This window comes from Glycine max, chromosome 14 (genome assembly GCF_000004515.6).
Source record: "Glycine max cultivar Williams 82 chromosome 14, Glycine_max_v4.0, whole genome shotgun sequence".
Classification (NCBI taxonomy): Eukaryota; Viridiplantae; Streptophyta; class Magnoliopsida; order Fabales; family Fabaceae; genus Glycine; species Glycine max.
The window spans coordinates 5373806-5387393 of NC_038250.2; the positions used below are offsets into that span (position 1 = coordinate 5373806).

Consider the following 13588-nt stretch of genomic DNA (forward strand, 5'->3'; position numbering starts at 1 on the left):
TAGTAATGTGATAGGGAATGTTCCTTTCTAAATCTAATATATTTTTTCAACGTTGTGCAAGGAGATCTTTGTGATTTCTTGGGGAAAAAAAAAGAAACTTTTAAACCAACTACAAATGTGACAACACTTGATATATTTTAAGGTATTTGAAACTGTCATGCCTTGATTTTTTTTAATAGTTCTGTTTCCAGTTAGAAGAATAGTTTAATCAAAGTTTAGTTCATTACTTTCAGTTCTAGTGAATAATAAATACCAAAATTACTAAAATAATGTGATGTATGGTCAATCACTGCTGGAAACTTGAGTAATATTGTGTCATGTGAGTGTCTTGGTGGTCTCCTTATCTTTTAAAATCGTTACTAATATTTTACCGAAATGACATAAATGCTTAAATGATACTAAATTAATATTTTTGTTAGAAGAAGAAAAATGTTTCTTTAGCTATAGGTGGTGGATAAGATATCCTCCAAAGCAGGGGGGAAAGAAAAACTGAAAAAGAAACTACTCAATATATACCTCTACAATTAGAAATAATAGTCTCTACCCATTAGGCTATTTTCCTAATGGCCCACGTGATTAGGAGAAATACCATCTAAGCCCATGAATGCAATGTTCAATCACTTGGCCCAATGTCTTCACCCAAAAAATAGTTGAACTTCAATGTGAAAGAGCAAGCCCAAAGAAGTTGCACAACTTGTCCAAGCAGACCAACGCAGACAAGTATCATTGTCATCACCCACTTGAGCTGTATATTGGTGCAAAATTATTATTATTATTATTTTCACTTTACATGCAATAGTTTATGTAATCGTAATATATATATATATATATATATATATATTACGTTAAAATGATTTTAATAACTCCTGCGTTTGCGTTAGATCAAAAGATTTAATTATAATGAATTTTATTGCTATCATATATCATTATTCTTTAAAATCATTTTATAAAACTAGTTTTATAAATTTAAAAGAGGGTAGGAGAACAACTGAATAAGCTTGTGAAAGTGAAATGTCATTTGTCAAATTAAGTTTCTTCGAAAACCAATGAGTAGATTAATTACAGGACAACATGTTTGTTTAGTCGTCTTCACTGCCAAAAGTCTCCTAAAATACAGACACACGTGCTAGGTGGCTCCAATTGTCAGAACTTCTCTAGACTTTGAAGTGCCTGTATTATACTGAACTTTTGGAACAAGAGAAATACTTCCATAATATAAGCCGAAATTGATATATCTGAATTCCAACAATAAACTTAGAAGCACAAACAGAATGCATGATTCGGGTCTCCATAAAATTTAATTTAAAAATAGATATATGTATTAAAGTACAAAATATATATGCCATATGTAATTTTTTTTAATATAATCCAAACTACCCCTCCTTTTCAGCCATCTTCATTGATGATTGATCCATCTCTACAAAGTAACACCAGACTTGAGGACAATTATATGGAGATTACTCCAACATTAGACATAATAGGTAGGTTATGTAAAGCTATGCTAATGTACAATAAGAGAAAGGGTAGCTGAATTCCCCTGCAGATACACAGCAATGCCTCTCTCTGACGTTGTAAACAGGAATGAGCATGAAGTCAAACATGATATATATACTTGATCAAGTATCCTTTCAGAGACTGTGACTGTGACGTCGCCGTGTATTCTGGAGGAACGGTCTGTGTCATAACAAGGGGGCTAACACTGTTTTTGCGTTACTATAAGCGGAACACTCTCGAGCTTCCAAACATAAGGAAAATGTGGACACTTATAGGCTCCTAGCTAGTTGCTCTTTGAAGGAGGGGGCTCCCTCAGTGTACATCTACAGCCGACATGTGGATATATTGTTCCATGAGAAAAAAAAAACAACATATTAAGACACGTTAACTAGGTCTATGATATGTGATCTTCTTCTCTCTCTCTCTATGTTTCAAACTAGCTAGGCCATGTTAATTACTATAATGTTTACTACATTAATTCTCTTGTACTATAATATATTCAATTTGATTCCATGTGGTTAGTTGAGTTTTTGGACCCGTTAGGAAGAAAATGTGGAAAATAACTAGAAGGTTTGGATTTGGAAATTGTAGTGGTCATGAGGATAATTAAGATTCTAATAAGTCATGCATAGATTAACAATGTCAATGTTTAGGTGTTTTGATTGGAATTAAATATGTTGACGTGAAGATATATACTATAAAAATATATATTGTGAGTTTACACAAATATTTCATAAGATTCAGTCATTTTATCATATCATGTTATATTTAAGGAATATGAGAATTTACAAACAACCAGTACACACTGCTTAATAAACTAAAATAAACTCGTTCTGTACCATATCATCATATATGTGTATTTTACACTAACTATGAAAATTAAAGTTTTTCATAATATATGTAAATTTAAATTAGTGATAAATGCATTGTTTCATAACACTTCACACATCTCATTTCAAAGAATACAAATAAATAGTTGGATTGTAGTCGGCAAATCATTACTTGATTCAATGAAAGAGTACCCTTTTTTTTTACTTCTATTGAAACCATAATTTAAGACCTAAAATCTTGTTAAAAAATAACTTAAACTGTAATTTTAACTTGTTAAACGTATTATCTGTCGACTTTTAAATTTACATTATCCAAAGTAAGGTTTTCAACGTGCAAATTATAGTCTAATCACACCCTTTTTTGTTGAGGATATAATAGTTTTATAAGAAAATCTCTTCATAACTTTTTATTAGTGATAACTCGTGTGTAAAGGTTATTGATTATTTTGTAGAGGTTTTATGGAGAGGTTACTACTATTAGTTCTCTGGAATTTATGTAGCTGAAGTGACTTCTAATTGTCAGTTAGTGTCAGTTTCTTTCACCACTTCAATACCTTACAGTTAAATTTTCCTCCTCTCTGATTCCTGTCCGGACTTGCAGTTTTCTGGATGCTCCGACTTGTACGTGTAAACTGTAAATTACTATTGTTTGGATCAGAGACAAACAAAGATAATAATAAATTCAACCTGTATTGTTTTTTTAATTCTTACTTGATTTGTGAAAAGATTATAACTGTACAATAAAGCTATATAATTTTATGTATAACACAAGGAGAAAAAGTAAAAATAAGTTTAATTTTCATATTTAAGTTAATGTAAATATTTTTATATTATTAATCAATAAAAAATACTGTAATATTAAATATATATTTTTAGACTTTTTTTTTTATAAAAGTTAATAAACTTTTTATCATATGATACTCTTTTATTAATTAGATGATGATACTTGGCCGTCTAAACATATTTTACATTCAAAATACTTTAACTTAATTAAATTTTGAAAAATAGAGCAGATGATTATGAAATAAAAAAATATTATAAAATTAATATAACTCTATCTAAAAGTTATTATAACTTGCCTAAAAAAAAGTTATTGTAATTGTTCATCTTGTTTTTCATCTCCCTTCACATTAACCGTAGAACTCAGAAATTTCATTTTCCATTGAATTTTTTTTTGGAGTTCAAGTATATTCTTTAAATTGCTTTACTAAAGTATCTTCCTTTGTTATGTTACCTTCATTGAACTGCACACTTATCTCAAACAAACAAACAAACCATCATATATTGATGAAGGAAAAAAAGAAAAACAAAGATAGTAACATGCAACAAGAGAGAAATCACAGAATTAGTATTCAAACATTTGAAGAAGGTAAACCTTGTCATTTTAATTGAAGAGAAGCCCCTCTAATTCCCTTTGTTCTATCAACCAAAAATGGAGGATCAAGAGAGAGAGAAGGGACAAGAGGAGAATTACAAAGCAACAACACTGATAAGACTTATAAATATAACTTCACAGCAACTTCTGTTTTTACTATAAATAAATAACTACTTAACTTGCTGTTGTTTCCCTAGCCTGAGTTCAAGATCCAAGTACTCCATTCCATGTTCCACAGGTTTAAAATCCGAGCTTTTATCATTTGAACATGGCTTGAGGAAGAGAGGCTGAGAAGAAATGCTACTCTTTAGCCTCTTGCAACTATTGTTGAATCTGTCCCCACAAGGAACGGTTGGTGATGATGATTTTTGGCCAAACATTGAAGTCAGTCCCACGGACAAACTTGTTTCAACATAATTGCTACCTCCCAAGCCATTAAATTTGTACTCCCTTGCTTTGACTACCCCTTCTTGTTCTGAATTAGGAGACCCTACATGGCCCAAGATAATTGAAGAAGAAGGTGAAAAATTATGGTCGCCACAATTTTCTTGTGTGGATGATATACATGAGAGCCTGGTTGTTGTGATTGTAGTTGCAGGGCTAGAATAACAAGCATGAGTAAAACCACAATCTAACTGGGTGGAGATTTCTGGTGCAGATAAAAAGTGATGGTTATTACCTAATAATAAGGATTTGATGAAATGATCATTTTTGTGATGATTTTGTTTGAGCCTAGCCCTGTCCCTTCTGTGGATATTCATGTGACCCCCAAGGGCTTGAGCAGATTTGAAGTCTCTTGTGCAAAAGGTGCAAGAGTAAGATCTTTGAGGCCACATGCTCCCACCAAGTAATCTAGCCGCATCTTCTGCAAAAGCTCTTTCTTCCCATGAGAAATTGTTGTTAATGACATCTCCAACTGCTGCTTCAAGGTGTGAGTACTGTGGCTTCAGGATTTGTTCTCTCTTCACATACATCCAGTACTGAGAGTCATTAGATCCCTCCATGATCACATGCAAAAATATGAAGCTCGGGGTGTAGGGATTAAGAGAGAAAAATATATATGAAGGTTCTATAAGGAAGAATTAAGCAATGAAAATAGCAAACGAGTGAAGTGAGTATACATGGCCAAGAGGGTTGCATGTTCCTGAAAAGATAATTGAAAGCAACTTAGGAGTCTATAAGAGAAGAGAAAATGACTAGCTCTAGGTCTGGTTATAGGTTCTGAATCTCTTTGGCGTTTGTAGTGAAGCTGATGTTGAATTTATTATTATTATTTTTACTTTTTAATTTCATGTAAGTGTAAAGTATTTATCTATTATTAATATTTATCGAAAATGTCCGTTGATCCACCTTTATCTACCTTTACCTTTAGTGAGATTAATTTCTTGTGTTTATTCTATGTAGAAAATTCAAATTTCAATACTTTTTTAAATTGAAGAACTCATATTCAGTTTTCATTCGAATAAATGTAATTATTATTATTTGCTTGGTTTGATACAAAAGCATAGTGGGGACTCTTTTGTATCAGATTTGATTTACACGGATGAAGGAGATAACGGTTATGATAGGAAGAAATAGTGAAATACCGCTGAACTGGATCCTTGATGAAGCTTCCATCAACCCTATACTATATAGTAATAGTGTTGACTTATGCCAATATATATGACTTTTGTTTTTCTTTTACTTATTTTTGGCTAAATAGTATATTTACTGTGAAAGTGTTTTCGGAACACGAATTAAATTAATTAGAACAATAAGTTGTCTTTAATTTTGACATGTTTATATATATAATATGATATGATATATAGTTATATACAATGTTATTAATTTTTATTATATTCAAATAATGAATCGAAACTGAAAAATTACATTAAGTAAAGGTCATTTATAATTCTGAACCAGTACCGTAACCTATCTGTTGTAGGCCTGTAAGATTTTACTACGTACTTCGAGTAATTTAAGTTTTTAAAATGTTATTAAAACAAATTTACCTACCAAATAGGATTTTTTTTTATTTTTTTAATTAAAACATCTTTAGAGATTGACATGATTGTAAATTTGATATTCTTATTTATCTCAACTCATTAATTTGTTTTTCTTGTAATTTAATTTACTAATTGAGTCTTCTGGTTTTTTTAATTCGATAATTTTAATTCCTAAACCCAAATTTAAAAGTTAATCGTTAATTGTTTACGTTGATCACCACTTATTTTAATTTCATGCATCTAATTAATATTCAATAAAAGTATGATATATGACAGTTAATATAAACAATTAATATAAATAATTAACGTAAACATTTAATTTTGAGGTTGAGAATTAAAATAATGGAATTAAAAAAATGAGAGACTCACTTAGTGAATTAAATTATAAAAGATTAAATTTGTGAATTAAAATAAACAAGAAGACTAAAATTACAATTAAGACTTAGAGATTAAATACTATTATCAAAGAGTCCCCTCTCTTCCCTTAAATTAAGGTTGTTTAATTTAAAATTATTTTATAGAATACTTTAAACAAACACAAGAAAACAAAATCAAAATAGTCCATAGAGTACACATCTGCATTTCAAAGTGTTGAATTCATTTCTTTCTGTCGTCCATGAAAAAATGATATATCAAAGTTTATATGGTAGCTAAGGGTCAACCTTGGCTAGCTCATAGTCACTCCACAGAATCTTGTAGGTTTTTACTCCTATATCACATTAAGCTAGCCCTCAAATTCATAGTCAAACTAATATATGATGGGTTATATTTTTACTCTTTTTTCTTTTCATCTACTAAATAAGAGAAAAAAATTAAATTTCAAAATTTATATTTTTCTCCTTTTCTTTCTCTCTATTTAAACATAGGCAAGTTAATTTGGGAATAACTTAAGTTCAAATTTAGTGAAAATATGCTTGGGCATGCGGGGATAGATAGGAGTGAAATTATATATCTTGAGTAGAGAAAAAGTTAATCCCCCTTTGTGAGGAAGAAGGATTGATGAGTTTGGTAAAAAAAAAGTTTTAAAAAATTTCAATCAATTTAGTTTATGAAAATTTTGAATAGAAAATGATAATATGAAGGTTTTAAGTACAAGAAACCTGAAAGAAAAATAAAAATTGCTTAATTTTAAAAATAGAGGCTTAATTAAAAAACTTAAAAATTAAAATTGCACTAAAATAATTAGACCGAAAGTGTGATTAAGGAAAAAATTATTTAATAAGATATTTTTAAAAATAATTATTTTCTCGTAATGAAGCACATCTAATAAAATCAGTATTAAGAAGCTCTCAATATTAGTAAGAAAAATTAGGTCTGTCAGAATTTAAATGCTTAATGTTTGTTGAGTGTTTTCAAATACATTATTTAAATTCTTTAAACCATGTAGAGCAAATTGGCTGTAAGTTATTATTACATTTTTTGTTTATGTTTAGTGGAATTTTCTGGGAGGAATATTGTTGTAGACGACAAAGGGCTTGTTAAAGAACCATTTCATTGAATTGGTCTTACTAAATCAGTTATACTCCCTAAATATATTATTCCTTAATCCTTGGACTTAAGCAAGAACAAGTTCCCAATAAAGAAAAGGATAAGGTTACCATTTGTGCTGACATAAAGAAATGGAGCTATCTGTGTGTTTATGCTAATTAATGTTTCTGCACAGTTGGTACTGAAAGCTATTAAGATACGACAAGTATGTTCCACAATTAATTAAGATTGAGCTTTAACAGCCAAATCTTGTACTCCACCATAATTAAAGTCATGTAATCGATGAGTTATTCCAAGTTCATTATACTCGCTATCAATTTATAATTTTGTATAGATTAATTTTATTAATTTAATACCTCATTGGAGTATTTAAATTCTTCTATCAAGATTAATTCACACTTCATTTACCTATATTATTTGGATTCGTAGAGGGATGAAAAATTGAGAATTTGAACTAGAATTAATAAAGTTTGCAAATTAATTTTGTTTAATTAATTGAATTTATTATAAATATATATGTAATGTTAAAACTATTTGAATTAATTTGAAAACCACTTTAAATAGATTTAAAGCAATTATTACAAAATCAATCATTTTTATTTATATAATAAGTTGTAATTGAATGATAATATAGAAAAAATAATTTTTTATACTATCAGTTTTTTTTTTTACAAACTATCAGTTTATTCCTAATTTCCTATTAATTTAAATTTATAACATATCAAATTAATATCAAATATATATTGAAGTAACTAAAATAAAATTTTATTATTATCTTTTGATAATTTGCTGGTTAGTCAACTAATTATTCCTTGGTCGTGGAGTTCGGACCACATCAAACATATCATAATCTTAAAAAGTACAATGATTAATGTAGTAATCGACAATCTAATACCTTTTTGGTGAAGAATATTCCAAACGATTCACATAAAATAATCTTTGAATTAAATAGTTTAAAGAAACATAAAAAAGAAGTGTGATAATTTGTTTTGATTTTGATATGTACTCATGTAGGGAAGATGATGGGTAAGATCTACCTATGACACTAGCGCATTCCCATGAAATATATTCACTTTTATATGCCCTTATTTTTTATTTTTTTTTACAAAAACTAAAATAAGAATAACATCTTACTGCTAAAATAAGAGATAAATTCAATATATATATATATATATATATATATATATATAATAGTTTAAATTATAGTACACTAAATATTCTAATAATTATGAATATTAAATTTTAAATAATTTAGATATTTATAAATAGATAATGTAACAGGTATTTACTTATATTTTGAATAATATATATCATATGTTGCAAAACAGTATTACTAAGTGTCAAATTCTATAAATTTGACATATTATACTTAAAATATAAATATAATAATTGAATTAATAAAATTTAATTTTATAATAAAAATATGTTATGTTATTTTATGATGTTTGACATCTTATATCCATTGATCCTATTTCATAAAATAATTAATATATTTATTAGAGTTTAATTTTGATAGATTATTAATGTTAAGATTTTTATACTATTAACAAATTAAAAGTGGCCCTAAATATGTTTTTCAAAATAATTACTCTAAAAGTTAACCATTTTAAATTATAAGATATTTTGTTATTAGATGATAGTGCAATAAGAATTAATAGTATCAATTAAATTCTATTTAATAAACTATACATGTGCACGAATGAACACATGCATGGCAAATACTAAATTGTATATAGTCAAGTCCGGTTTTAGTCTAATTTCATGAGTAAAGTTATTTTTTAAATATTTATAATAACATAAAGTTGTCACTGTTGTATAAAATAAAGATTAATAGACTAATATGGTGTGTACATGATTAGTTAATAACCTTGTCTCTTAATTGACTTGTGTACATGGGTGGCTCGTTCAATTGTCCAGTTCACCCAAAAATTAAAGATTACTAGGTATTATAGTGCAACTCACATTGAATTGAATATCCTTATCGTCTTCTAGATCGGTTTGGTACCAACAAGAAACAGAAAATTAAAATTCAGTTGAATTAAATACCTAATAGGTGTCCAAATATAGTGTTAATGAACAAGGAAAATAAAAATCAATACCATTTCTAAAACGACTTAGAAAATATTGTGAAGATAGTTCTAGATGCATAATTCCAACAGCACAAACACTGATAGAAAAGAAATTAATTATAGTAACATAGCATGACGCCGAACTCGATCATGGACTTGGGATGTCTTTACACTCAACTTGTGGAACTGGTAGTTGAAATATTAAATGATGTTACATTATACATGTGTAATTGTAACTTGTGATGTAGAGCATTTTTTTTTTCTTAATTATCGATTTGATTATCAAATTACTTTAAATAGTTGAATTTGATTTTCAAAAATTTAAAAATTTTAATTTGGTTATCAAATTATTAAAAATGAGTCAATTTAGTTCTCAAATTTTTAAAAATGAATCAATTTGATCTCTAAATTTTTAAGAACTTAAAAGACCAATTTGAGAAATAAATTAAACCTTTAAAAAATTTACATATCAAATTGACTTATCTTTAAGAACTTGAAGAACAAATTAATTCATATTTAAAAATTTGAGAACTAAATTGAACCATTTAAAATAATTTAGAAAATAATTTGATAACTAAGGTTTTTTTTTAATATTTTAAAATTTTTATAATTTACATACTATTGTAAATTTATATATATCTACAATTTTTATCATTTTTTTATTTTATGTTAAAATTGGAAATCCATAGAATATATAAATATACTTTAATTACTTTTATCATAATATTATCAATATATAGCAGTAAAAAACAATATATAGTACAGTAAAATTATTTATTTTTGTAATAACTATCTTTATTATTATTTTAACCTGATAATAATTATATGCAACAATTATTTGATTGTTGAATGGTGAATTCATGTTGAATCAGGACTGTCTAATTAATAGTTTATTTTTTATTAATTGCTTGAAATGTTTTTTTAAATAAGCATTTATTTGATGTTGCATTTTTAATTTTTGAATTATTATAGAAAGTTTGTATTATTTTAATTTATATTTTAGAGTATTTTTTTCAAAATGTGGAATATTTTTTTATAATATAGTTAGTATTATTTCGTATTAAAGTAAAAAAATTATTTCAACAGGATTATTATTTAATCAATTAAAAATATCAAAATAATTAAAAGTATTTTTATTTTTTACTAAAGTACTTTTATAAATGACTTATATAAGAACATGTAAAATATATAATATTGTAAATTTATGTAAAATATTTACAAAGTTTTTATTATCTTTATTAGTTTTTTTACATTAGATGATCTATAGTATATACAAAATGTAATTTATTTTTTAATATTGGTAATATACAATATAGTAAAAAAATTATTTATTTTTATTATTATTACCTTATAATAATTAATTATAATAATTATTTTCATAATGAAAATTATTACGAACTGTGAAAATAAAGATTGTTTATTTAAATTATTTTTACCATTCAGTAAACAGTTACATGGTTATAATATGTTATAGTATATTAGTTAGTATTATTCTAGTATATTAATTATTTCATCATATAATATTGAAATATAATATATAGTATGAAACATAATATATTTTAAATTAGTAATAATTGCACGGTTATCTACTAATTATTATAAATTTGAAATATATTATAATATATAATATGGTATAAATTGTATAAAAATATTATAATATAATAATTAATATTAATATTTATTTACTATCCAATTTATAATAAATTATGTTAACCTTGTATACAAGTTTCTTAAATATCTGTGCCAAATAAGCGTCAAGATTCGGGAACATTCTACTAAGTAATAACTCAACTGTCTATTTATTTTTTAAAAGATAATTATATAAAATTAAAAAATATAAATGATAAACTGTGAAATAGAATTCAGAAGGTAGTAGCATAATGGACCACAAAACAAATAGAGGATGGCCTAACGGAGAAGATCGAGTAGAATTATGAAAAGTTTTCATATCATGACCATAAACTAGGAAGAGTGTAATTGTATTTGTACTTAATTTTTATACATCCGTTTTTACAAACAAAAGAGATAGCAAGAGAGAAGATAAAAGTGTAGTGATAAAATGAGTGGTGTAACCGAGAGAAATAACGAGAGAATGTGATTTTTTTTTAAGTATAGACTATATGTCTTTTTTTTAGAAGTAAATTGTTTCATCTGAATAAAATAATTATGGGTGATAAAGTTTTACTTTTAAGTATTTAATGTAATTATATAAAATTTAAATTTAAAATAATTATATCTGATCTACACATTCCATGATGATATAAAAATATTGTAAAAATAATTTAACTCATTTAGTAAATTAGTCTAAGATGTTACTAAGTATGTTGTTTAATACTTCAAAAAAAAAAATATCAACTTATATATACATGCTTTATGAAGAAAATGAAAAAATATATTATCTATGCGAGTACATCCTACACAAATTTATAGGAAAATTAAAGAGTAAAGATTTAATTTGATTTCTCGAAAAACAATCACAATAAAAAAAAATTTTAAAGCCATTATTTCTCTTCTTTAAATGTCTCCAATATCAGTGGGATACAAAAATGAAAAGAGAAGATTTGAACCCCATTTTTTCATCTTTTTCCCCCTAAGTTTTTAAATCAAAAGAGTTAAAATAAAATAAAATAAAATCATTTCTTTTTATTTGCACCCTTAAACTGAACACAGATAATCAGTTTTTCCCAACAAAGATATGATAATTTGAAGTTTATCACTGTCCTAACTTTAATTTTTTTTGTAAAGTTAGTTGGTCATAGACTTTGGGCGACTATAAATATATTTTATACAGTAATAATTAAATTTAATTTTTGTTCTCTATTTTTTTCCAAATATAATTTGGTTGTGGTGTTTGTTAATCTGTGTTTTGAAGAAGATCAAGAAATATCATGCATAAAAAATTACTCAACTTTTTTTAATTAATGGAAGGGTGATGAATTACTTGATGTTTATAGTACAAAATTGATAAATATTGTAAGATAAATAGAAGACTTACAAATATTGTTTAGTAACTTGATAGTTTCTGGTCTGTAGCCTGTACGATGAGTTATGTAGAGGATTACTATACAATATTGAATTATTGCAAGATTTAATTGGTCTATAAACAGTACTTAGCTCCTATAATGAACATATCATTTTATTAGTATTATTTCAAATATTTTTTTTTATGACAATCACATATTTTAAATTTTGTTAAATTCTATAATTTTTTTTCATAACTTACTGCTACGAACAGCGACAAATGAGAAATCCAGAACTCCTCCCTCTGCAAAATCTAACTTACCATTATATCAAGTTAATGTTATGGCCACTCCCTCAACAAAATCTAATTTAACAACATATGAGACAATGACCACGCATTTGATATTAAACAGTAAGGACAGATATAGTACATTTGATCTTTAATCAAAAGGCTGAATGGTCTTTTAAATTTTGTGTCCTTTGCTTCTGTATCATCTGCATAGTTTGAGACTTTTGAAAGTAGAATAGAGTCTGTCTTTCTCCTGAAGCAAAATCTTGAATTCTAGTAGTGCATGTTTGGTTCTGCTTCAAACCATAAATGATTTCGTCAACCCACAAGCTATCAGAATACTTGATCTGACATGATTTCCATTTGGCTCAGTACACCTAACAATAATTTGCGATAAAAATGTTAAACAGGATCCGGAGAACACTATTAAAATTAGAATATTGGTTAAAGAATTAAAATTAAAAAATTATTAAAAAGAGTTATTAATACAGTCAAATCCATCATAGTTTCCAATACACTTCAACTAATTTTTATAAATTTTTCTACTTGATTCAATAGCCAATACCCTAACACCTTTAAAGTTAAATATGATTTCCTTCTTTACCAAAAGAAAAGATTAGTTCTTTGCCACATGGAAGGAACAATTTCCCCCATTTCCTTTCCTTTTTCCTCATTAATAGTCCTTTAAACGGTGGCCTATGTAATTTTTGCTTCCATCCCTTAACCTTTTCTTTCATTACCTCTAATCCAACCAAAACTGGGAATTAAATTCCCCTAAAGTTTTAGTGGATTGCTGAAAAAATAATGTCGTCTCTCTGTTTTTACCCGTATCTTAATTGTTTCTTTTGTAATTCAATTGATGCATAGATTGTAAATTTACAAAATTTGTAGTAATTAAGATATTTTGTTTTTAACAAAAATATTCACCATAGGTAACTTTGGGCAGAAAGGATAAGTATGAATGATTTACCCAAAACATCAAATGAAAGAAATTGACAAATTCGGCCTAAACTTGAAATTGATGCAGTAAAATGACCAAAACTCTATCTAGACTATTAAACAATAGCCTAAGTTGATAAATCAATGAAGGCATACTC

The 13588-nt window shown here is 26.5% G+C and overlaps 1 protein-coding gene across 1 annotated transcript; it reads right to left on the reverse strand.

The window, feature by feature from the left end:
• Positions 1 to 3713: 3713 nt before the first annotated feature.
• Positions 3714 to 4889, reverse strand: LOC102660217 (zinc finger protein 10). The gene is made up of 2 exons (XM_041009313.1): positions 4379 to 4889; positions 3714 to 4189 (listed from the first exon to the last, which is right to left on the reverse strand). Exons 1-2 carry the CDS (start codon positions 4701 to 4703, stop codon positions 3870 to 3872), a joined length of 645 nt encoding a protein of 214 aa, XP_040865247.1. The 5' UTR covers positions 4704 to 4889; the 3' UTR covers positions 3714 to 3869.
• Positions 4890 to 13588: the final 8699 nt, after the last annotated feature.

Coding starts and splice junctions, on each gene's coding strand:
- LOC102660217 (XM_041009313.1), bottom strand. CDS start 4,703: ATGGAGGGATCTAATGACTCTCAGTACTGGATGTATGTGAAGAGAGAA. Junction 4,190..4,378: donor CATCAAATCCTTATTATTAG/GTAATAACCATC, acceptor TGGGCCATGTAG/GGTCTCCTAATTCAGAACAA.